The sequence below is a fragment of the Pelobates fuscus genome, chromosome 1 (assembly GCF_036172605.1).
Source record: "Pelobates fuscus isolate aPelFus1 chromosome 1, aPelFus1.pri, whole genome shotgun sequence".
NCBI classification, from domain to species: Eukaryota; Metazoa; Chordata; class Amphibia; order Anura; family Pelobatidae; genus Pelobates; species Pelobates fuscus.
The window spans coordinates 291,200,215-291,225,662 of NC_086317.1; the positions used below are offsets into that span (position 1 = coordinate 291,200,215).

The window sequence follows — 25,448 nt, forward strand, 5'->3', positions numbered from 1 at the left end:
TTTTCTATATAAAGAGTACCCTGATATTGTTATGTCCCAGTCATTTTTCTCATTATACCATGTCTCAGTAACAGCGACTAAATCTACACTATCAGTTGCCATTATTGCCACAAGTTCTTGGATCTTATTCCCTAAACTGCGAGCATTTGTAGACATGACTCTAAGCTTATAATTTTTTAACACACTTGCTACAGGCACCTTCTGCCCTTGTTTTGGGGGACAATTGGATTGATGTTTTATCACCCTTTTGCCCCCCCCCTCCCAGTTTAAATACATCCTAGCAAAACCTCTGAACTGCTCACTGAGAATATTTGTTCCCTTTTGAGAAATATGCAAACCATCTTTTTTGTACAGTTTATTTCCATTCCAAACAGAGCTACCATGAGAAATAAAGCCAAATCCTTGCTCCCGACACCATTCACCAAGCCACAAGTTAAATTCCCTAATACGCATCCGCCTGTCATTCTGAGTGTTATGCACAGGCAGAACATCAGAGAATGACAGTGTGGAAGCAACCTGCCGTATATCATTGGCAAAAACACTAAAAACTTCCTTAACCTCTGAAACCTCATTGCAAGCCAAGTCATTTGTCCCTAAATGGACAAGTACATCCAATTCCCCTTCCTGCTTTGCTCGCTTAACAATATTACAGATACGTCTCCTGTCTCTGTGAGCAGTAGCTCCGGGAAGACACCTCACAAGACCACCATTGTCCATCTCCACACCTCTTATGATGGAATTCCCTAACAACAACTGCTTTCTATTAGGCCTCACCATAGTCTCCAAGCCTCTTTCCACAACACCACTAGCCTCAGTGCCTCTCTCCACAACACCACTAGCCTCAATGCCTCTCTCCACAACACCACTAGCCTCAATGCCTCTCTCCACAACACCACTAGCCTCAGAGCCTCTCTCCACAACACCACTAGCCTCAATGCCTCTCTCCACAACACCACTAGCCTCAATGCCTCTCTTCACAACACCACTAGCCTCAGTTCCTCTCTCCACAACACCACTAGCCTCAATGCCTCTCTCCACAACCCCACTAGCCTCAATGCCTCTCTTCACAACAACACTAGCCTCAGTGCCTCTCTCCACAACACCACTAGCCTCAATGCCGCTCTCCACAGCACCACTACCCTCAGTGCCTGGCTCCATATCACCATTACACTCTGAAAGTGCAGAAAATTAATTATGTAGAGCAACAGACTGTGCAATATGCCTTTTATCCACAACTCTAAGTCTACCAGATCCTACAGTGATCCATTTGCCCTTCCTAGTATGTCTCTGCGGCAGTGGCTTTGCAGCAGTTCCAGCCTGAGTTTGTTTACCAGATCATTTACAAATCTCAGGCTTCAAAAATGCAATCTCCTGCCGCAAGATAGAGAACTGTCTACAGATTAGACAACAAAACCTTCAAAAAGTGGAACATGAAACAAATGCATAGCAACTATTACATTGAACTAAATCTGCCATTCGAATGAGGTGAATAATTTAAATCAAACAAATCTTAACTTTTTATTATCCTCCTGAATACCTCAGATTACCTCCAGGTTATCTCCAGAATATCTCCAACCACATTTAGAAGCAACACTTAGATGAAGCAACCAAGCTATATTAGCCAAGCTAATGACAACCACCCTTATATAACTCCTAAAATCACCACCCACTAGGAATGTTTAACACCCGGGTAGGCCTCTGCTTATTTGCAAACAATAGCTAATTAAACAGCAATCAATAGCAAGTAGCTAACTAATCAAATCAAATGCCTTGTAATTACCAACAGGAAATCAAACCTTGTGCAGTCAGTAACCTTTTCCTACAGATGAATCTTCCCTGTAACAGTAGAAAAGAAAAACTCTTAGCACAACTCTTAGACAGTTGAAGCTTCTGTAAAACTCTCCAGAATATCTCCAACCATACTTAGAAGCAACACTTAGATGAAGTATATATCTATCTATTAGGGATGTGCACGGGCAATAAATTCAGTTTGGTTCGGCACTTCCAAAATTCAGGACTTCGCAATTTCTGAAATTCGTCAATTTGTCACTTCTGCAATTCGGCACTTCGGTTCAGTACTTCCGAAATTCGGGAATTCGGGAATTCTGCACTTTGGCACTTCCGAAATTCGGGAATTCTGCAATTCGGGAATTCTGCAGTTTGGGACTTTGGGAATTTGAGACTTTGGCAATTCCCTAACCCAACCCTACCCCTAACCCTAGCCCAACTCTAAACTTAACTCTAACCCTACTCCTAACCCTAACCCTACCTTGCCACTTTTCAGAAATCTGAAGCACTTTGGCACTTCTGAAATTCGGCACTTCGGGAATTCGGGTCGGTTCGGGACTTCTGAAATTCGGAAAATTGGCAATTCCACACTTCAGCAATTCGGTTCTGTTCGGCATTCAGAAATTCGGCACTTCAGAAATTCAGCAATCAAAAGCATCCGAATGTCCGAATTGCCAAAATTCGGCTGAATTTACAATCGGAACTAAATGAATTGCACATGTCTACTATCTATCTATCTATATGGTGAGGGGGTATAGTATTTGATCCCCTGCTGATTTTGAACATTTGCCCACTGACAAATACAACTATCTATTCTTCTATCTATCTGTCTATCTATCTATATATCATCTCTAGTTAGATATATATGTATCATAATTTTAAGCTACTTAAAGCAATTATTTTTCTACAGTACATACATATGATAAAGTAGTAAATATATCCAAAAAATGCATAACAAATAAAAATTGCATACATTTTATATGTAAAAAAGTTAGCAATAGACTGGGTCAATTACTAGATGTTCTAATAATGATAAATGCATTAATTTGTTTTAAGTGAATGGGTCTATTGAAAAAAGCATGTCACTTAGAGTAGTTCAGAGCTATAATATAAACATTTATTGATGGTTGCTTTACCTTGTGAATTTCAATTTGAATTTACATTTGTTGCAGTTCAGTTCATGCAATATCAAATCTTAATTTCTCTTTCACCCTGATCTCTGCTTTTGCTGTTTGGTAATATTTTATTTATTTTCACTTTTTTTTACCTGTATGCATGAAAGAAAATATAAAAGTAAAAAAGATGAATTATCTTAATCTGTCCTGAGAAAAAAAATATTTCTAGCATAGACAAATCAGCTATGTAGTTCTAATAGGACAATTATGCTTCCAAATATTTTATTATGACATAAGTAATATAAGGAAGTATTTTTAATGTTAAAGTGTAACTGTAAGAACTTTATAAGTTTTTTTTCTTTGCAAAGGAGGAAATGGATGTGGACTGGTGTGAGCATATTTCTATGTATTTTTTATTTTTATTTTGTATTTATATTATTTGTGCTCATATGTTATTTGGGCTGCTTTATTCAGTTTAATTGAAATAAAGTGTATTTTTATGAAAGATACCATTGGAGATTATTGCCTCTACTCGCCATGGTGTTGTCAGAATATCCTGTCCAATTCTTCCTGTATTTACTTCTCCAAATCCATTACCAAGTGAGCTCGCCATTTTATTTCTGTGCTCTCATTAAAAATGTCCACTATTCCATGTGATGAATGTAAATTGGATGGGGATAAACTATATCAAAACCCATAAGATAGGACTTCATTGAACAGAATGAGAAGCACTTGGTTGGTGAACCAGCTTCCTGGTCCGGTATGAATTGTCTGTTGCTAGCTCTTGCACAGTACGGTATGTTTTTACTAATATTGTTTTATATTGTTTTAATGCATTATGTTTGTAATGCATTAAAATTGGTGATTAGTTGTTACCAACTGTGTCTCTTTAAGGAAAATGCTATTGATTTAAGAAATATAAGAACATCAAAAAAGCAGATTCATACATATATAACATTTAATCTCTGGAAAGGTTCATATTGCAATGCATATTTTTTTTAAAAAAAGGCATGTTTTGTTTCAAATTGTGTAAAAGAAGATATTGCAAAGTAATCATTTTCATCAATTTATTATTTGTAAAAGTGAGATTGGCCCAGAATTACTGTTTTTCATCAGTGATTTTTTTGAAATTATGTTGCATTTAATTATACCTTATGATATCTCTTGTTCAATTAATCAAAGGATAATTTTCACAACACACACAGATCAAAAGATCAAACAAGTATAGCATGTTGTAGTTTCATTGAGCTTTGAAAGTTCTAACTTTTCTGTTTTCATTGTGAAAATATGAACCTCGGCAGAGGTGTACTAATGCAATTAAGAGACAATTTCAAATGAGATATTTTTTTTATTAATGAGTGTTTAAAACAATGAATTTCATACAGATTGGCACTTAAATATCTTCTAGAGGAACATTATACAAAAATGAATGTTCTAGAAATGCATAGTCCTTGATGTCACATGCTTTTCTGCACACAGTATACATTCTGATAAATGCACAATTACTACAGTTAAACTACAGGAAGCATCCATCATAATTTTCTACATACCTCATAAGAGGTTACTTTGATGGTAACATATAAAATGAGCTTTAAGCCGGATGATAAATATCACTTAGCTCTGCAGTTATACAGTGCTGAGTAATCGGTTTAGTTGAAATACTTCACTTAACAGAGCTAGAAAGCAACATACCTCCTTATATGTGTGATTTTTAAAAAAAAATATTTAATACATAAGAATAAGTCAATTCATATGTCAAGTGGGATACTGAGAGAAACTACAGATTTCAAAATAATAATTTCAGGTAAGTGACTGAAGGGGTTTTAACTCCTTCAGTGCCGCCGGAGGGGGTAGGGGGGAACGATTGAGAGGGCAAAGTAGGATTCTATAGTGCCAGGAAAACAGTATACCAATTTGCATTGAAAGTAATAATTACTATACAAATTGTGGATACTGCATTTCCGTTAATTTATATAATGTCACCATTACGTTTGTTACGAATATAGGATATAAATAAATATTGCTCATGAGTTAATTAAAGGTAGGTTTTCTTGTGCATGAAAATCCTGTATTATTGGATATGGCGATATGAACAAATAGTTTAGAAACACCATCTAATTGGCAAATTTAGAGACAACTAATCAATCATATATAAAAAAAAATCTGGAATATTTTTCTTTTTTTTTGTTTACTATTTGTATGCACTAATTTAATTTGCTATAATGCAACAATATACATATCTTCCATTTAAAAAGTAAACTATATCTAATATTAATAAGCTAATATAAAATATTAATTGTATTCCCCAATGCAAAACAGTATACATTCTAATATACAGGGAGTCCAAGGTACATAGGGTTTAAATGGCAACATGCCACAGAGATTTCCACAGAGATGTCCATTTGGAATCAAATTTACATGTCAAATGTTTTTGCTGTTGTATTTTTTTGTGCAAATATCTCAATTTAATTGAATGATGGATTTTGTACACCACATAAAACCAAACTGTTTTGCTTCTTCTTGCTGAGGAGAGTGAGAGAAAATATAAAGAAACAAAAGCTGGTGGCACCAAGGATTACCACTCCTGAGATGAGTGCACTGGTGACAGAGTTGATTTGGAAGTTGGGATTGCTTTGTTGGGCTGTAAAGAAAAGATACAAAATATGTATGAATGTAAATTGAAAACTATTAATGAATGACCTGGAAAACATCAAATATTGCAAAAATTGTTAATTGATTTTATTTTAAGTAATTTCGTTTTTTTTCTTTAATTAATTCCAAGATAACATACTTATGAATTTCTACAAAATTCACCTATACATATACAAATACATTGTTAGTATCTGTTGTGAAGTTTGGTTTCTTTATTCACCCTATTCCACTGTACTATAAAACCAGAGGAAGAATAACATATAGGTGAATCTGTTAGCAGAGATGTTTAGCATAGATTTTTTTTTTTAGACTGAGAACTGATCTGCTCATTGAGTATGAGTTGGCATTTGCTTTTCGTTCCTTGAATTTATTCAAACATATTACATTGTGAGCCTTGTGTATCTGTGTGTTTTCTTGTAAATACAACGCTATACCAACTTTTGGCAGTCACAAGTCATTTTCATTGCATCCCTTAATGTGGCGTAATGAAGATCAGGACAACACGACATTTTAAACCTTTTTTTTTTATTCAGTCTATAGAAAGTTGTTGATATTCAAATCAATACTACAAGACATTTTGATTCCCTTATATAGCAACAGCAGTCAAAATGTCAATAAATAAAGTCCTAACAGATAGTATACATCCAGAGAACTTAGTGAGCCTAATTAGGAAATAGCTAAACCACTGTGTTTTATTTTACACAATTATTTATTTTTCGAAACTGTACCATAGAATTGGTGTAAATTAAATGTGGCATTCATAGTTGAAAAATATGGGAATTGTTGATATGTGTAAATATGTTAGCTTAAGGAGAATTATTTTAAATGATACAAATAATACATTCTAAACAATAATAGAAGGAATCATATGGTTTTATGAAGAACAAATCATGTTGTCATCTTGTCATATTGTGTACTCAGATTTCTTCCAAAAAGGTCACTCATTACAAACAGCTAAAACATGACTGACACATTTTCACTCACACGCACCCATGAATTAAGCTTCTAATAACACTATTGAATGCTTCAAAAAATGAAAGTGCAATTGATGACCTGTTCATGGATTTCACCCCAAGAAGAACAAAGCTTTTCCACACATCCAGTCTGTAGCCTTAGTGGCTGTCCTACAGTGTGGAAAAAAACATTTGCTCTTTCAGCTTCTCCCAACTGCATCTACAAACAGAGAAGGCACCGCAAGACTCAGTCATCCAGAGCAAAACCACTACAATGAAAGGCATTTGGAAAATGGGGGAACTGCAGCCCCAGCAGGCAGGTAGTCTATTTATTGCCTTCTGCTGTTACAAAAATCTTTCCACCATATCTAAAGTGGAGTTCCCCTGTTTGCTGATATTCCTGTCATAGAAATGTATGGGAAGGTCTTCTTTATTTTGATCTTGCCTCAAGGGTTGGCTCGTCCTCACACTACAGTGCTCAGCAAGCTTCCTGAAAGGCTTATACATGTTATACATGAAGTGTGAATATCCTCCACAACTAGCACCACATGTAAACACCATGGGCTGCCACCAGTGTACTGACAAGGAAAAAGGTCATGCTGGCCAGTAAGAGCATTCCAGAAACCCGGGGAATCAGGTGGGTTATTTTGTTACATGTAACCAAAGATTTTCAAAGCTGCTGCACAAGCCTTAACAATGTTTTAGAAAGAAGTAACTATCTAAATGATTTATTTGTACATAAGTATCCACTTACTTTGAAGACTAAGCTAAGTGAAATCCCCGGTGCTGGTGTTTTATTTCTGAGATCCATCAAGTAGAAAAAAAATAAAGTATTTTCAGTCTTCCTTGCAGTACCATGTTAACAGAAATAGTGCCGACACAATATAAATCCACCAAATATAATGTTAAGATAAAAACATTTCCAAGACTTAAAATATCTTTGTATGGGATAGAAGGAGAGGAAAGAAAAAAGCATTGGATGCTAGAGTGATCCTGATTGTGTTTCATGTCTATGTAGATGCTTTATCAACATTTTGATATCCTGCTGTTTTCACACGAACATGAACAAAGTGAGTGCTCTGGTGGACATTTACCTGGAATACTGAGGAGTCCAATAGCCCCTGTCCAACCTGCCTCTGTCAATGACTGGCACTATTCCCAACATCCCTCTGCTCTGCCTAAGTAGAGGAGGAGATACTGCCGATGCTGCTGTACCTCCACCTTTACCAAAATGCCAGTTATTGTAGTGGTCCCATTATATAAAATATGAGTAGTGCACATGCTGAATAAAGGAGTATTCACACTGGGGTGCTCCAGGAATGGAGGGATAACCTTCAAACCACACTGGTAAATTAGAAAGAAGACCAGCCACATCTAATACTTTCCTCAAGCAGGCAGTCTTTTTTTCAGGAACAGTGTACAGTAAAGTTTTGCCTATCAATCGAACCCTTGTCAAGCCAAAGGCTTGAAGTCATTAAAGACTGCTCACTAATAACTTTTTGAGTGCTCAGATATTTTTCTTTATATTATAGCTTTTCTTTATATTGACATTTCTTTATTTTGCAGTGGTGGTAAAAAGAAAAGTAACATTATCAGATTTATCACCACAGACACCAGACATTGGGGCACTGCTTTGATATGCCACAGGAGGCCTGGAATGGCCATCTTTCAAACCGGGCAAATGCCCTGTGGGCAGTAATAGGCATGGGCTGAGGCTGCCAGAAGATATCAAGGGATCAACCTGGCCAGTCCCTTCTCTAGACATGCCGGCCCAGACAGGAAAATCCACTGGCACAGGGATACCGAAGAGGAGGAGGGAAAACTTGTTTTCCCACCTTCTACTGTGACAACTCTCTTCTACATTCACTGGTGCTGGCTGGATGGAGTTGTCTGAACTGAACTGGATTCAGAATTCCTTCTTTCTGGTAAGCCTTTTTTATTTTAAAATATATTTTCCCCTATATATTAACCTCCTCCTTTACACTGCCTCTATCCTCCTATAACTGCCACCATCACTTCACTACTGCCCCTTCCCTCATCATAGCCACTATTTCCCCCCACTACTGCACCATCACCACATCACAGTCCCCACTAAGGCACAGTCCCCACTAAGGCCCCATTTTCCCAACACAACCCATATACCCCTGATCATCATATCCCTATCCCCACAGGCATCCCTATCCCGCCCAAACACTGCAGATAATATTCCTCCATATTTGATACCACATATCTAGCCCCTTACATTACATCCCCTATCCCCCATCACAGTCCCTATCCCCTTATTACTGCCCCTATTCTTATATCTTACATCTTATAACCTACATCCCACAACCCAAACAGTACAGCCATAATTTCAACTGCACTCTGCCTTAAATTCTTTTTGGAGTGGCACCAAGAAAGCAAAACCTTTGAACTAGCTGTGGTAGAAGAAGCTGCAGTGTTATTGTGGTCACAATATAGATATATATCAGTGTTAGGTTCATTTCATGAATTACACTATTTGTGTTTTATTAATGAGATAATGAGGAACTGACAGTATTCTGGGCCCCCCAGGCAAAATTAGACTCTTGGCCCTATCAAGGCCATTTCATATATCCCAGCCATGGGTATATTAAAGTGTTAAATTAACACGTTAAATGCTTTATGTGTTTGGAGTCTGTGTGTATGTATTCAGCAGTCTGTGTGTGTGTGTGTGTGTGTGTGTATGTACTTAACAGTCTGTATGTGTGTGTGTATTCAGCAGTCTCTGTGTATATGTACTTAGCACTCTGTGTGTGTGTATTCAGCAGTATGTGTGTATGTATTCAGCAGTCTGTGTGTTTGTGTGTGTATGTACATAGCCATCTTTGTGTGTGTGTGTGTGTGTATCCAACAGTCTCTGTGTGTATATTCAGCACTCTGTGTGTGTATGTATTTAGCAGTCTGTGTATGTGTGTAATCAGCAGCCTGTCTGTGTATTCAGCTGTCTGTTTGTATTCAGCAGTCTGTGTGTGTGTTTGTTTTTAGCAGTCTGTGTGTGTGTGTGTATTCAGTTGTTTGTGTATTCAGCAGTGTCTGTGTTTTTCTATGTATTCAGCCATCTGTGTGTGTGTGTATTCAGCAGTCTGTGTATTCAGCAGTCAGTGTTTGTAGATGTGTTATCAGCAGTCTGTGTGTATTTAGCAGTCTATGTGTGTGTTTGTATTCAGCAGTCTGTGTGTGTGTGTGTGTATGCTTTCAGCAGTCAAATGGGAGAATGGTGAGAGAATAGAGCCAGAACATCTATCTCTGTTGTTAAATGGTAAATGGTACATGCATTGTTATACACAATAGCTTACACAGACATAGTAGACACACACTCACAGCATACAGACACTGACACACACTCAGACAACAGTATGCACACAATGTTATTCACATTTAGACAATGATACACTGTTATACACACTCATTCAGACAGTACACAATACTACTATACACATGGCCTCCCATACACAATGCTATACACACAGTCAGACAAAGTACACACATTACAAGTAGTTTATTAGTAATTTAGGGCATTTTCTCTTTCCAAATGTTTTCATTCTCTTATATGCACGTTCCTGTGTCCTGTGATGTCACATATATAATTAATTATGCAAATTAGCTTGGCCTGTATTTTTTTTCTCCAAAAAAGGTGGCAACTCTAGCTGCATGCTCACTCCCATCAGCCTCAGCCATGACCAGAACCCCCAGCAAGTCACCCTCCTGGACACAAAGGTAAGCTAACAGGAGGGTGGCTGCAAATGGATAAAGTAGTACTTGTGTGCATGTCAATATGTGTGTGCGTCAGTGTGTATCTGTATTAGAGTGTTTGTGCCAGAATGTGTATCTGTGTGTGTTTCCGTATGTGTATCTGTGTGTCAGTGAGTGACTGAGCTTTCAGATGAGAACAGAGCTTCTGAAGATGCTGGTGGACAATTAGTGTGACTGTATTAGCTCAGCCATGCTACAGAGGCACGATATGAGAGATGGGGAAGCAAGAGGGAAGGCTTTTAACAGGGCTGTGTGGTCTGTGGACCCCTAGATGCTAAATTACCAATTGGGGAGTTCTGTGATCTTTCCAGCTGGTGTTTCGCTTCTTTACAGCAGATGGACCCCCAAGAGCCTCAGTCCCTCAGTCCAGTGTTCTGTCTGCCCCTGGTCCTTAATCAAGGCCAATGCTTACAAATGCAGCAATAGTGGAACTAATCATACCAACCCTCATACATATTTGATATATACAACACTTTTGAAGTGCATGACTTTGTACACAACTTCAAACAATACTGCAGAGTGTGAAATTGAGCTAATGTGAAAGTGCTAGCCCTTAAATAAAACCACATACCATAAAGGCTTCAACTGATTTGCATGTATATATGGCAACTGTAAATTACATCTTGTATATTTTGCTAAATTATTTTGTTTTTGTATTCAGATTAGAATTAGAAATAATGGCTGCATTTACAGATATGCTATAAATTAATAATTGGCGATAATGCTGTTATTAACTTCTAAAAAGGTTAACTCAACTTTTTTTTTTGTCCAAATGGATGCAGCCAAAGACAATCTAGAAAGGACTATTTCCTGAGGATTCATGAGTAGCATTATTGCGAACAATTAGCTTATCCCAAGGAACCAGGTCAACCAAATCGTCGGTGCACGCCAGATACTTTGGTGTGTTCACCGCTGAGGAAGGAGGGCCTTCACTTTGCACAAAAGCGGAGCCGCAGTTCTTCCCATCTCGCCACGGCCCGTAGTTAGCATCACCCACCATGGGGTGAAGACCCCACACAATAACTATGCCCAAAGGAAAGCCTCTTTAACCCCTTAACGCCGTTACGGCGTTCCATGCCGTTGCGCTTTAAATGGGCTTTAAAGCTGTTGCGGCGGCATGGAACGCCGTAACGGCTTGCAGCCCCAGGAGCCAGGAGGTACTCACCTCCGTCGCGATCCTCTTCTGGAGGGCTGCCTGACAGCCCAGGCAGCCCTCCCACGGCAAAAGAGGCCCCCGGGGGCCATGTGATCGCTCTCAAAGAGCGATCACATGGCCGACTATAGCTGGCTATGGATCTGCCAGCAGGGGGGCTGTCTGAAATGTCAGACAGTCCCCCTGCTGGTAGGAAGAATAAAAAAAAAATTAAACATGTGTAAAAATAAATTAAAAGTATTTTTATATTATATTATTATATTATATTATTTATAGAGCGCCGTCAAATTCTGCAGCGCTTTACAATGGGTGGACGAACAGACATGTAGTTGTAACCAGACAAGTTGGACACACAGGAACAGAGGGGTTGAGGGCCCTGCTCAATGAGCTTACATGCTAGAGGGAGTGGGGTAAAATTACACAAAAGGTAAGGATAGTATTAGACTAGTGACAGTTGCAGAAGAGGAATCAGTTGGGAGCTATTAAGAGTTTACTTGATACGCTTTTATGAAGAAGTGGGTTTTTAATGATTTTTTGAAGGAGTGGAGACTCGGTGAGCATCTAACGGAGGAGGGAAGCGAGTTCCACAGGGCTAACGGTGCAGCCCTCGTGAAGTCTTGAAGGCGAGCATCAGAGGTGGGAGTACGGACAGAAGATAGACGTAAGTCTTCAGCAGATCGTAAGGGCCTAGACGGGACATACTTGTGTATAAGGGAGGATAGATAGGTGGGAGCAGCATTATGTAGACATTTGAAAGCAAGAACCAGAATTGTAAATACATATTATATATATGTAACGTCATACAAAGTGTATTTTAATACTAATATAAGTACAAATATTAGGATTAAAATACACTTAGAATGACGTTACATATATATAATATGTATATATATATTATATATATAATAGATCTACATATATATATATTATATATGTATACGTATAATTAAAATAATAAATAAATAAATAAAATAATAAAATAAATAAATAAAATATTGAAACAAAATTTAATATAAATTATATATCCATATGCAATTTCATTCTAACTGTATTTTGTTATTAATATATATATATATATATATATATATATATATATATATATATATATATTGGTAACAAAATACACTTAGAATGACATTCTATATATATATATATATATATATATATATATATATATATCTATATATAAAATACAAATAACTGCAAATATATATATATATATATATATATATATATATATATATATATATAGATAGATAGATAATTACATAAAAGATTACATTAGTATACACGTAGAATTTAAATACATATATATGTATATATATTAAAATTCTACATGTATATTTAAGTAATCTTTTAACATAATTATGTGATTTGATTAATTAAAATTTGATTGACATGCCTGACAACACAGGGAGAAAGTGCAGAGAATTTAATTTGCAAGCACTATATTTGACCCTGTAACTCTCCAAGACACCATAAAACCTGTACATAGGGGGTACTGTTTTACTCGGGAGACTTCGCTGAACTCAAATATTAGTGTTTGAAACTAGTAAATTGTATTACAACGATGATATTATAAGTAAAAGTGTCATTTTTTGCATTTTTTTACAAATGAACGGCACTTTTATGGACTATATTATTGTAATATGTTTTACTGTTTTAAAACACTAATATTTGTGTTTAGTGAAGTCTCCTGAGAATAACAGTACCCCCCATGTACAGGTTTTATGGTGTTTTGGAAAGTTAGAGAGTCACATGTAAGGCTTGCATTTCATTTTTTTCACATTGAAATTTGCCAGATTAGTTATGTTGCCTTTGAGAGCGTATGGTAGCCCAGGAATGAGAATTACCCCCATGATGGCATACCATTTTCAAAACTAGACAACCCGAGGTATTGCAAGTGGGGTATGTCCAGTCTTTCTTAGTAGCCACCTAGTCACAAACACTGGCCAAATATTCGTTTTTTTGCTTTTTTCACACAAAAACAAATATGAACGCTAACTTCGGCCAGTGTTTGTGACTAAGTGGCTACTAAAAAAGACTAAACATACCCCACTTTCAATACCTTGACTTGTCTACTTTTTCAAATGGTATGCCATTATGGGGGTAATTCTCTTTCCTGGGCTACCACACCGTCTCAAAGGTAACATTACTAATCTGGCAAATTTCAATTTGAAAATGGAACGTTATATATTTGACCCTGTAACTTTCCAAAACACCATAAAACCTGTTAATGGGGGGTACTGTTGTACTCGTGAGACATCGCTGATTGCAAATATGTGCATTTTGTTTGCAGTAAAACTTAACAGTATTATGACATTCACAGCTAAAATGGCAGACGGAAATACAAATGTTAAAAAAAATCTTATTTTCTCACATTTTTTTAAATTGTATTCATAATAAATTATGTTCCATATATGAATAGTTATTGATAAATTAAAGCCCTGCTTCTCCTGAACAAAATTATATATAATTAGTGTGGGTGCACTTAATGTGACAGCGGTGAATTACGGTTGAACAGACATATAGCGCAAATCCCAGTTTTTGTTTACGTTTTGTTTTGATCAGAACGTGCACTATTGACTCCATCCTGAGGGGGTTAAGGGGCAGGGTACATGAAGATTAGGAAATGTGGAGACAAGTTGTGGCCCTCTCCCCTATATAAGCATTTTAATCTAGTCCTCTGTTCTCAGTTATACTGTGCTCTCAGCAGGGGCGGACTGACCACTCACAGGGCCCTCGGGCAGTGGGTGATCAAGGGCCCCCCGTCCTGGTACAAGGTTTCTTGGTCCCCTACTACTCTTCTCCCCCTTTTTTCTGCTGCTTTCACACATATATTATGTGTAGGCTGGCCAGCACACAGAATTGCTGTGTGAGAGCCACACAGCCCTGACTCCCACACCCGTGGAGCCCCCCAAAATGGCTAAATTTACTTTTAAGTGGTTAGTCCAACCAGAAACAGTTTTTTAATAAACACTGTATTTAGATGGAGTAACCCTTGCTGACGTGCCTCCCCAGCAATTAAAATAAAGCACATTTAATGACACACTTCCACTGATTTTGCTGAGGACATCACAGGCAGCGTCCCCACATGTGCAACCATACAAGTAGCCACATGTGTTCGGAGTCTGCTGTTTGTGATGTGTATCTGTAGGGAGGCTGCATGTGGGATTGTGTCTATACAGCGAGGCTCCTTGTGGGTGTTTGCGTGTGTTAATGGGGATATTTGCAGTGCAGTATGTGAGTGGACAGGGCTGGTTGTGTTGCAGTGTGTGTGGGATAGAATCTGTAGTAGGCATCTGGTGGTTAATGGGGCTGTAGTGTGTGCGTGTTTGGATAATAGGGGCTCTACTGTGTATAAGTAGTATAGTGGCTGTAGTGTGTGCATAGGGGGTAGATGCTGAAGTAGGTGCAGGAAGGCATGGGGGCTGTGGTGGGCACGGGGAGGCACAGGGACTGAGGTGGGTGCGGGGCTGGACAGAGGTTGTGGTAAGCACAGGAAGGGACATAGAAACTGTGGTGAGCGCAGGAGGACATAAGGGCTGTGGTGGGTACTGAAAGGGATAGGGACTATGGTGGGTGGTGGATGCGGGTAGACAAGGGGCTGTGGTGGGTACTGGAAGGCATAGGAGCTATGGTAGGTGGAGGTGGCATAGGGGCTGTGGTGGGTACATAGGGGCTTAGGAAGATCCTGGGGTGAGTGTAGGGAGGAATGGTGGCTGAGGTGAGTACAGGGGGACTGAGGTGGGTGCAAGGGGAGATGTGGTGTGTGGAGGTGGAGCTGAGGTGGGTACAAAGAGGGGTTGAGGTGGGTACAAAGAGGAGTTGAGGTGGGTACAAAGAGGGGCTGAAGTGGGTAGAGAGGGTCTGAGGTGGGAGCAGGGGGGTGCTGAGGTGGGAGCAGGGGGGTGCTGAGGCAGGAGCAGGGGGTGCTGAGGCAGGAGCAGGGGGGCTGAGGCGGGAGCAGGGGGGCTGAGGCAGGTGAAGGGGGGGGCTGAGGCAGGTGAAGGGGGGGCTGAGGCGGATGAAGGGGGGGCTGAGGCGGATGAAGGGGGGCTGAGGTGGATGAAGGGGGGGCTGAGGTGGATGAAGGGGGGTCTGAGGTGGATGAAGGGGGGGTCTGAGGTGGATGAAGGGGGGGTCTGAGGTGGATGAAGGGGGGGTCTGAGGTGGATGAAGGGGGGGTCTGAGGTGGATGAAGGGGGGGGGGTCTGAGGTGGATGAAGGGGGGGTCTGAGGTGGATGAAGGGGGGGGTCTGAGGTGGATGAAGGGGGGTCTGAGGTGGATGAAGGGGGGGTCTGAGGTGGATGAAGGGGGGGTCTGAGGTGGATGAAGGGGGGGTCTGAGGTGGATGAAGGGGGGGTCTGAGATTGGTACAGGGGGGGTCTGAGATTGGTACGGGGGGTCTGAGATTGGTAGGGGGGGCTGAGGTGGGTACGGGGGGGCTGAGGTGGGTACAGGGGTTGAGGTGGGTACAGGGGGCTGAGGTGGGTACAGGGGGCTGAGGTGGGTACAGGGGGCTGAGGTGGGTAAAGGGGGGCTGAGGTGGGTACAGGGGGATGAGGTGGGTAAAGGGGGGCTGAGATAGATAAAGGGGGGCTGAGATAGATAAAGGGGGGCTGAGATAGATAAAGGGGGGCTGAGGTGGGTACAGGGGGGCTGAGGTGGGTACAGGGGGGCTGAGATAGATAAAGGGAGGCTGAGGTGGGTACGGGGGGGTGTGGTGGGTGCAAGGAGACAGGGGGTGCTGAGGTGAATATGAAAAATAAAAATCTATAAGGAACTTACCTGAGCTGTCTGCCAGGCTGCTGCAGCTTCTTCTCTTCAGGCCGGGCAGGAAGTGATGTCACTTCCTGGCCCCGCCTCTTCCTCCTCCCACACAGCTCCGCACAGGAGGAGGAGACCTACAAGAACAGGAGCTGCCAGGTCTCCCTGCGAGAGGAGAAAAGGGTGAGGGAGGGGGCGAGGAGGATAATTTACAGAGTGATATGTTGCAGGGGCCCTGCAACATATCACTGTAATATGGCAGAAATCATGCTTTTCTGGCTGAGATCTCTGATCTCCCCAGCCAGAGCATGTCTGTGCTGCCGGGCCCCTGACTGCCTCGGGCCCTCGGTCCATGACCGATATGCCCGAGTGGTCAGTCCGCCCCTGGCTCTCAGTGTGTAGACTTCACAGTGATTTCTATTGTTTTCTACCTAATTTGCCTGTTACTTTGTATATGATCCTGTGCTGTCTGCCCCTGACCTTGACTTCCCTTGACTATGATTTCCTCCAGCCAAAACCATAACGGAATAACTTAACCTCACATGGAGCACACATAATTGGCCAACATGCTACAAGCTCTGCCTAGACAGGTGTCTGTCTATGCCTACTTAAAGGGACACTACAATGCCAGGAAAAAAATTGTTTCCCTGGCACTGCAGGTCCCCTCTCCCTCTCACCACCTATCCCATGTTACTGAAGGGGTGAAAACCCCTTCAGTGACTTACCTGAGAACCCCGCTGATGTCCCTCGGCAGTGGTTTTGGGTCCGCCCACGCTCCTCCACCTGCCGACGTCTTCCGGCGGGGGAGACCGATTGCGCATGCGCGGCCACCGACGGGGGAGACCTAATGCTCATGCGCGGCAATGCAGTGCGCGCACGCATTAGACCTCTCCATAGGAAAGCATTGAAAATGCTTTCAATGCTTTCCTATGGGGAATTGAGCAACGCTGGAGGTCCTTACATAGCATGAGGACGTCCAGCGACGCTCTAGCACAGAAAACCTGTGCTAGAAACCAGGAAGTGCCCTCGTGTGGCTGTCTAGTAGACAGCCACTAGAGGAGGAGTGAACCCTGCAATGCAATTATTGCAGTTTATGAAAACTGCAATAAGACAGAAAGCAGATATAGTTTTCATTCAGGAAACACACCTACGTAAGGGAACAACCACAAAAATACGAAATAAAGATTATCCACAGGGATACTATGGCCACTACTCAGAATCTAAATCAAGAGGAGTAGCGATACTGATAGGTAAACACACCCCTTTCACCTTTCAGGAACAACTAACTGATGATTCGGGCAGATTCCTGTTTCTTAAGGGAGTCCTGGGCACAGCCACAGTAACTTTAGCCAATCTCTACGCACCCAACAGGAAACAAAACCAATTCTTGAAAAAAATACTAAGTAAGCTATCTGATTTTCAAGAGGGTATCCTAATAGTTGGAGGGGACATAAATGTCTCTCTGGACGGGGAGTTGGACTCCACGGCCAAAATGCAACCTCACACAACTCAAATTAGGAAACAAATAAACTCTACACTACACGAAGCACAACTGTTTGACTGTTGGAGGTTGCTACACCCCACACGGAAAGATTATTCCTTTTATTCCCCTCCTGCGCACACATACTCTAGGATTGACTCTATATTTTTACAACACAGATACTTGACACTAGTTTCAGCAGCTGCATATGGCCCAATCACTTGGTCGGACCATGCACCGTTGACCCTCTCGCTAAAGCTCCCACATCTACAAAACCCATCAGCCCAATGGAAACTAAACGACCTATTACTAAACGACACAGACAATATTACTAGTATAAAAAAGGCTGCAAGTGTTTACTTCAATGAGAACACCAGACCTGACATAGCTCCTCCTCTTACCTGGGAAGCCCATAAAGCCGTAATGAGAGGTGAACTTATCAGAATTGCTTCCGCAGCCAAACGCAATAGAGAACAAAAAATAGCACAATTGACAAAAGAACTTAAATCTCTAGAATCTTTACATCAAGACAACAATTTATCCCTCGACACATATAAATCAATCATTCATAAAAGATCAGAACTCACGACTACACTACAACTCCACGCCAAACGCAAAATCTCTTTAACAAAACATCTTTTTTACGAAAAAGGAGGGAAAGCGGGTAAATTACTTGCACAATCATTGAAACCTATCAAACAATCCACTTTTATCCCCGAAATTAAAATGGAATCAGGGATAATGACCAAAAAAATGCCTGACATAATGGGGGAATTTCAGAAATTTTACACCAACCTATATAACATATCCAAGGTCCAACCATCCAAAGAGGAAATCCTCACATATTTACATACTAGAATCAAGAAAACAATCCCACCTAACGAAGTTGCTTTTCTAGACGAACCTATTACACCCGAGGAATTTCACAGGATAGTAAAATCGTTACCACTAGGTAAGAGCCCAGGCCCAGACGGTTATACAGGGAAATATTATAAAACATTTGCCGCAGAACTAGCGCGCCCCTTTACAGAGGCATTCAATACTCAAAGCCTCTCTCACCAAATACCCAGAGCAGCTCTGGAAGCCACTATTACAGTCATCCCAAAAACGGGCAAAGACCCAACTATGTGTGGCAACTATAGACCCATCTCCCTAATAAACATTGATTTAAAAATACTAACAAAGATCATGGCGACCAGACTCAAAGCATTCCTACCGAACTTGATACACCAGGATCAAGCAGGCTTCGTTCCAGGTAGGGAGGCAAAAAACAATACTATGAAAGTAATCAATCTAATCCACTGGGCCCATACACATAAGATACACAGTTCCATACTTGCAATAGACGCTGAGAAGGCCTTTGATAGGGTCAATTGGTCCCTACTCACACACACAATGCTTGCTTTGGGTTTCGGGCCTCGCTGGATGGAGTGGATAGCAGCTATCTACTCCAAACCAACAGCGCGCATTCGTATAAATGGCCAACTCTCACAACCGGTCTCAATCACAAATGGGACAAGACAAGGTTGTCCCCTCTCGCCCCTCTTGTTCATACTCATCCTAGAACCATTTCTTCAGGGCATAAGGGATAACTCAAAGATCAAGGGCCTCAAAGTAGACAACCAGGAATACAAGGTCATGGCATTTGCCGACGACCTACTCTTTACGATCACCAACCCACTTTCCACAATACCGCGTATCATATCAGAAATGGAGCTCTATGGCAAAATATCCAACTTCCAAGCAAATATTACAAAATGTGACCTTATGCCTCTATACTCTACTAAATTTCTAAACACCCAACTTAAGAATAGGTTTCAATTTACATGGCAACAAACCTCAATTAAATACTTGGGGGTTCACATCCCACACACACTAAAGCTCCTATATGAATTAAACTTCCATAAATTAATTACAGAAATCAATCTCGACCTACAAAAGTGGCACAAACCCTGCTTCGGCTGGTTCAGTAGAATCAACATTATTAAGATGAATATTCTTCCTCGCCTATTATACATTCTCCAAACCCTCCCAATCCAATTACACTCGAGTTTTTTCTCTAAAATCCGATCGACTCTCATGAATTTTATTTGGTCACACGCTCAACCGAGAATAGCTTACGAGACTCTACTAAAAAGCAGAAACCTCGGGGGTCTGAACTTTCCAGACCTAGATACATACCACAAAGCAATCCATCTTAGCAGAATATTCGAATGGACCAGAACAGGAGTGGTCCAGCATTGGGTCCAGATAGAAAACGAATTTTCAACCACCCCTCTGAAGGTCCTCCCTTGGCTACCCAAACAACTATCTCACACCACACCCTTCTCTGACACACACCCAACTATCAAAACTACACTTCAAATCTGGCATAAACTTGTAAACTCTTCAACAATCTCCCCCTACCCTTCTCCTCTATACCCGCTTACAAACAATCCGAAATTTCAAAGAGGACAATCAGGGAAGACCTATAATATCTACCACAAGGGTACCTCATTACTGCTAGGTGACATGATCACGGACAATAATAATCTGAAAACAATACATCAAATCTTCCCAAATAAAAGTCCAACAGAAATTCAAATATTCCAATACACGCAACTTCAAAAATTCATAGAAACTCAAAACTTGCTGCCGGCAGGTAATCGCCCCCTGACGGACTTTGAAATCATATGCACAACTCTTAAACCCCAAAAGAAAATAATGTCTACCCTATATCAGGTGATTAAAAACTCACGTTCACTCGAACTCCCAAAATTCACACAAAAATGGTCCCAAGAATTACAAATGGTTATCTCTCAAAAACAATGGCAAGCCATTTTCACATCTACACACAGGGCTTCGATCTCTCTAGCAGCCCAAGAAAGTAACTATAAGCGAATATCACGTTGGCACCACACTCCAGCAAAAATACATCATATACATAAGACAGAAAGTGACAAGTGTTGGAGGTGCAATAACAGCAACGCAGATCACGCACACATTTGGTGGCACTGCCCAATCGTAACTAACTACTGGAGAAGAATCCACACATTTATCCAACTGATCCTGGGCGGAAAAATATCTCTAACACCCTTACACTTCATCTTTCTAGAACCACCCACTAATTTGAAGCTAAACAAATCACAATGCATCCTATTTCAACACCTAGCCATGGCTGCAGCTCAATTAATCCCCATTTATTGGAAATCGCCACAAGCTCCGTCCACAAGGGAATGGATTATGAGGGTAGAAAGTACTAAACAAATGGAAGCGATCACTTTCGCCAGGTCAAAAGACTACACTAAATTTACCAAAATATGGGAACCTTGGACACAATTTATGGAAAACACAGACATTCACTAAACTTTGCCTCCCCACTCCTCTCCTCCCCCCCCCACCATACTACCCACCAGTACCCTCCCTCCCTATTCCTCCCATACTTTTATTTGTTATCTTTTAATTTATTACAACTTCTTCCGATGAGGGTTTTTGACTCACCTTCTTCGCACCCTAAACGGAACTTTAAATTGGTATTAATACTCTGTAAATAGTTGTTCAAATGTATATTTCTTGTATCATTTATATGAACCACTGTATAACTTGATACCCTCACTGAACTATTGTACAACGGTTTTGTTCGACTGTTCCACTTGCATTATATGTTCTCAGTTTTACATTCAGTCAACTACTGAACATTTGTAACAAATGCATTACTGATGTTGTAAACCTTTTTCACATGAAAAAAATAAAAAAATTTGAAATTAAAAAAAAAAAAAAAAAAAAAAAAAGAAAACTGCAATAATTACAGCTGCAGGTTTAAGGGTAGTAAGGGAGATGGCACCCAGACCACTCCAATGGGCAGAAGTGGTCTGGGTGCCTGGAGTGTCCCTTTAAGCTGTACAAGAGTTCAAGAAACGTGCTGCTTCCTCTGTCACTAATTGCTGCTCACCTGGTACCCCTGCCAGAAAAACATGCTCTGGGACCAGAACCATAAGTATCACTAGTGGAACATTTCACAGGAAACAGGTCTTAGTTCCTTTATCATATCTTGCAATCTGTTATTTGATCTGAAACCCCAAACCTATTGCTCTGATACTGTTAAGGTTTGCACAGTTTTAACTCTTCTTTCTGGACCACCATAAGAATGGGCCCATGACCACCTGCATATCAAAGATCCAAGTATCCAATTTTGGAGTGATTTTGTTACCACCATGTCCTCTATGTATGATGAACCTAATAGACAAGAGACTGTACAAACTGCTATTAGAGCATTATGCCAAGGCAGCAGACCAGGCAAAGATTACATGACAGATTTAAAGCTATATGTGGTTGTCTGAACCCTTAAAAGACGGCTTCACCCATTTTGGTATACCTAATACCCTAGAATCCTTTAAGTAACAAACAATTCAATTAGACCTTAGGGAATGGGGACAAGAAAAATCAGTGACCTATACTTCAGTATCTAAAGCCACCTCCTCTGGTTATACCGTCTGATTCCTCAGCATTAATCTATGCAAGTTGGCCTGGTTCAGGGAAAATTACCTCCTGCTGAATTGCAAAGAAGAATAAGGGAGAACGTGTGTCTCTATTTTGTGTGCCCTCATCATATGGTGAAACGCTGCTCCAAAAAAGCACACCAGTAGTTAAGTGGCTTGACCATGTCTCTATGCAATCAGCCTTGGTCATAACTACATTTTCGAATAAAAACATCAGCGAGTGTCAAGCTTTGATTAAAACCGGGGCCAGTTGATGTTTCCTGGACAACATTCTTGCATGTATACTATATATTCCTGTACACAATGAAGCCTCTCCTTTGCAAATTTAACTTGTAGTTGGGTCTTTTTTGCAATTAGGTCTGATTACTGAACAGGCCAAACCTATTCTGCGGACAATAGGAAAACACACAGAGACGTTGTCATTCAATCTGGTTCCCTCTCCTTTGTTTCCTGTCATCTTACGAATCACCTGTTTACACGCACATGGCCCTGATATTACATGGTCCACAGGTAATTTTACATTATTTTTACCATGGTGTTCTCAACTTTGTCTGGTTAATAAAGCAGAGAAGGGCTTCATACACTATATATTAGAAGTTATTATGAAAAATGGTCAAGATATCATTCTTCCTGAAGCATATATTGAATATCAATGTGTGTGTAACAGATCCCCTGGCACCCGACTGGGTACCTCCATTGACGGATGCTCCTAGTGCTTCCCAAGGGCTTCAAGCACTCCACTTGACACCATAAGCACTGCAGACCCCACAAACCGCCGCAGCTTGGTTGGGGTCTCTCCGTCTCCTACCCACCCTGGACCTACAACAAGGCGCCAGGTTCCAGTGGGTGAACCTCTCTTTCCCCAGAGAGTGAAGCAGGAACAGGAACAAGCTCTTACAAGAGCTTAGTGATTATTCAAGGGAGTATGAAGAGCATAGCAATCCCTTGTAGCAGATTCCCCCAATAAGAGACAGGACTCTAGATTGAGGGTGAAGTAGAACTGAAGGTTTAATGGTACAGCTGATCTTTTATACAGTTTTTCCCCACAAGGTAACCGCACAGGTGGACCTTGTAGGGAACAGGACATGAAATTCACAATCCAATAAAAACAGAGTTTTACACTCAGTCACTCCCATACAGTGTACACAATCCCTCCCCTCTGCCTGTGATACAAATAAAGGGACACTCCAGGCACCGAGACAACTTCTGCCCATTGGAGTGGTCTGGGTGCCAACTCCCACTACCCTTAACCCTGCAAGTGTAATTATTGCAGTTTTTTATAAACTGCAATAATTAACTTGCAGGGTTAACTCCAGTAACTCTAGTTAACTCTAGTAGCCACTAGAGGGCACTTCCTGATCTGTAGCACAGAATACCTGTGCTAGAGCATCGCTGGACGTCCTCACGCTATGTGAGGACCTCCAGCATCGCTCAATTCCCCATAGGAAAGCATTGAAAAGCATTTTTAATGCTTTCCTATGGGGAGCTCTAATGTGCATGTGCGGCATGCCGCGCATGCGCATTAGGTCTCCCTGGCCGGTGGGCGGGATCAGTATCGCCCACCGGCTGATGTAAAGACTGGGAGGAGCGGCGGCGAGAAGAAACCACCATTGAGGGACATCGGCGGGGTCTCAGGTAAGTGACTTGAAGGGGTTTACACCCCTTCAGCAACCGGGATGGGGGTGGGAGGGAGAGGGGACTTGCAGTGCCAGGAAAACAGATTGTTTTCCTGGCACTGGAGTTTCCCTTTAACTAAGACAATGGACTAACTCATTTAACTCTAAGCAGAAAAAAACATACATTTTTACAAACTCCAAAAAGTACCCCAAAATACAACATATTCCCACATATTCCCAGCCCTGATCTGGGTGAACAACATATACAAAAATCACCCAGATTCGTTCAGGGGTTCGGGAATTTCCTGGAAGTCTTATTTTTGCCCCACCGTGCACATGGTCCCACGCCCAAAACAGTTCCATACACTCGACGGCAAAACAATACTGGACAATTTAAGATGGCCGCCGCCACATGTTTGAAATTGTTCCAGTTAAAAGTCCAAGGGGCAGAAACAGTACTTTTGAACATGGGTTATCACAGGGCCCATAGTCCCATGGTAGGAGGCTTGCAAGCAGACCCCTCCAAAAACTCATGGCAAACTCACTTAAAAAGGGGAGTTTGTCACAGTGTGTTTGATAAAAAAAAAAGTGTGCAGATATTTCCTCCCCGTATGAAATATGACTGCCTGATTGACTTGTTGTCAAAAGCGCCTTTTGGCAGAGTATACCCTTGTCTGAAAATGAACCACTCATCATGAAAGATTATATACAAGAAAATATGAAAAAAAGAGTTTATCAGACCTTCTACTTCTCGTGCTGGGGCTTGTGGGATAAAAAGGATGGCAGTCTATGACCCTGTGTGGATTATAAAGAACTCAACAAACTCCCTCTTGTTTCTGAACTTGTTGAAGATTTTCAATCTGCATATTTATATCCCAAACCGGATATGAAAGGTGCTTACAATTTGGGCAATGTATGGAAATAGCATTTGGCTCCTGCTATGGCCACTATGAGTATTTAGTCATGCCCTATGGACTCTTTAATGCTTTTGCCACCGTTCAACAATTTATTTCATGACCGTCTTGATCAATACATAGTCTTGTATTTAAATGACATCTTGGTTTTCTCTCCAGACCAGTGGGATTCTACAATTTTTATCAAAATGTATCCTTAACTTTTCAAAAGTGAACATTCTCACAAAGAAGAATGTGAAATGGATTTGGTCTGCATTGGCACAAAAGGGATTTGATAATCTGAAACAGGTATTCACTGCTGCACTCATCCTTCATCCACCAGACCCTGATAAACCCTTCTTTCTGGAGGTTGATCTAACTCAGCTAGCAGCGTCATAGAGAGCATTCAACAATGATTTTGGTGGCCTTCTCTTCAACAAGATTTCAAGCACTATGTTAGCTCCTGTGTCAACCAATACGTCTAAAACAGCTTGGTTGTAACAACATTTACCTGTCCCATCCAGATCCTGGAGACATCTTACAGTTGATTTACTTGTAGCTCTACTCTACCTTTTTCTCAAGGATACTCCGCTTCTACAGTCTGACCAAAATAGGACACATCGTACCTGTTGAAGGACTCCGTACAGCCAAACACCCTGCTTTCTTTTTGCTTGAGAACATTTTCAGACTACATGAAATATCCAAATCCATCCTTTACTTCCCATTTCTGGAGAGCGTTTTGTCAGTCCCTCAACATTCCAGTAGACCTGTCAAC

The 25,448-nt window shown here is 40.9% G+C and overlaps 1 protein-coding gene across 1 annotated transcript in view; it reads right to left on the reverse strand.

Moving 5' to 3' along the window:
- Positions 1-5,212: 5,212 nt before the first annotated feature.
- Positions 5,213-25,448, reverse strand: part of LOC134593986 (zona pellucida-like domain-containing protein 1) — a 201,382-nt gene continuing 181,146 nt past the window's right edge. Inside the window, exon 11 of the mRNA XM_063444612.1 lies at positions 5,213-5,544. Coding sequence (XP_063300682.1) covers positions 5,369-5,544 — 176 coding nt within the window. The 3' untranslated portion in view covers positions 5,213-5,368. The remainder of the gene's footprint in view (positions 5,545-25,448) is intronic.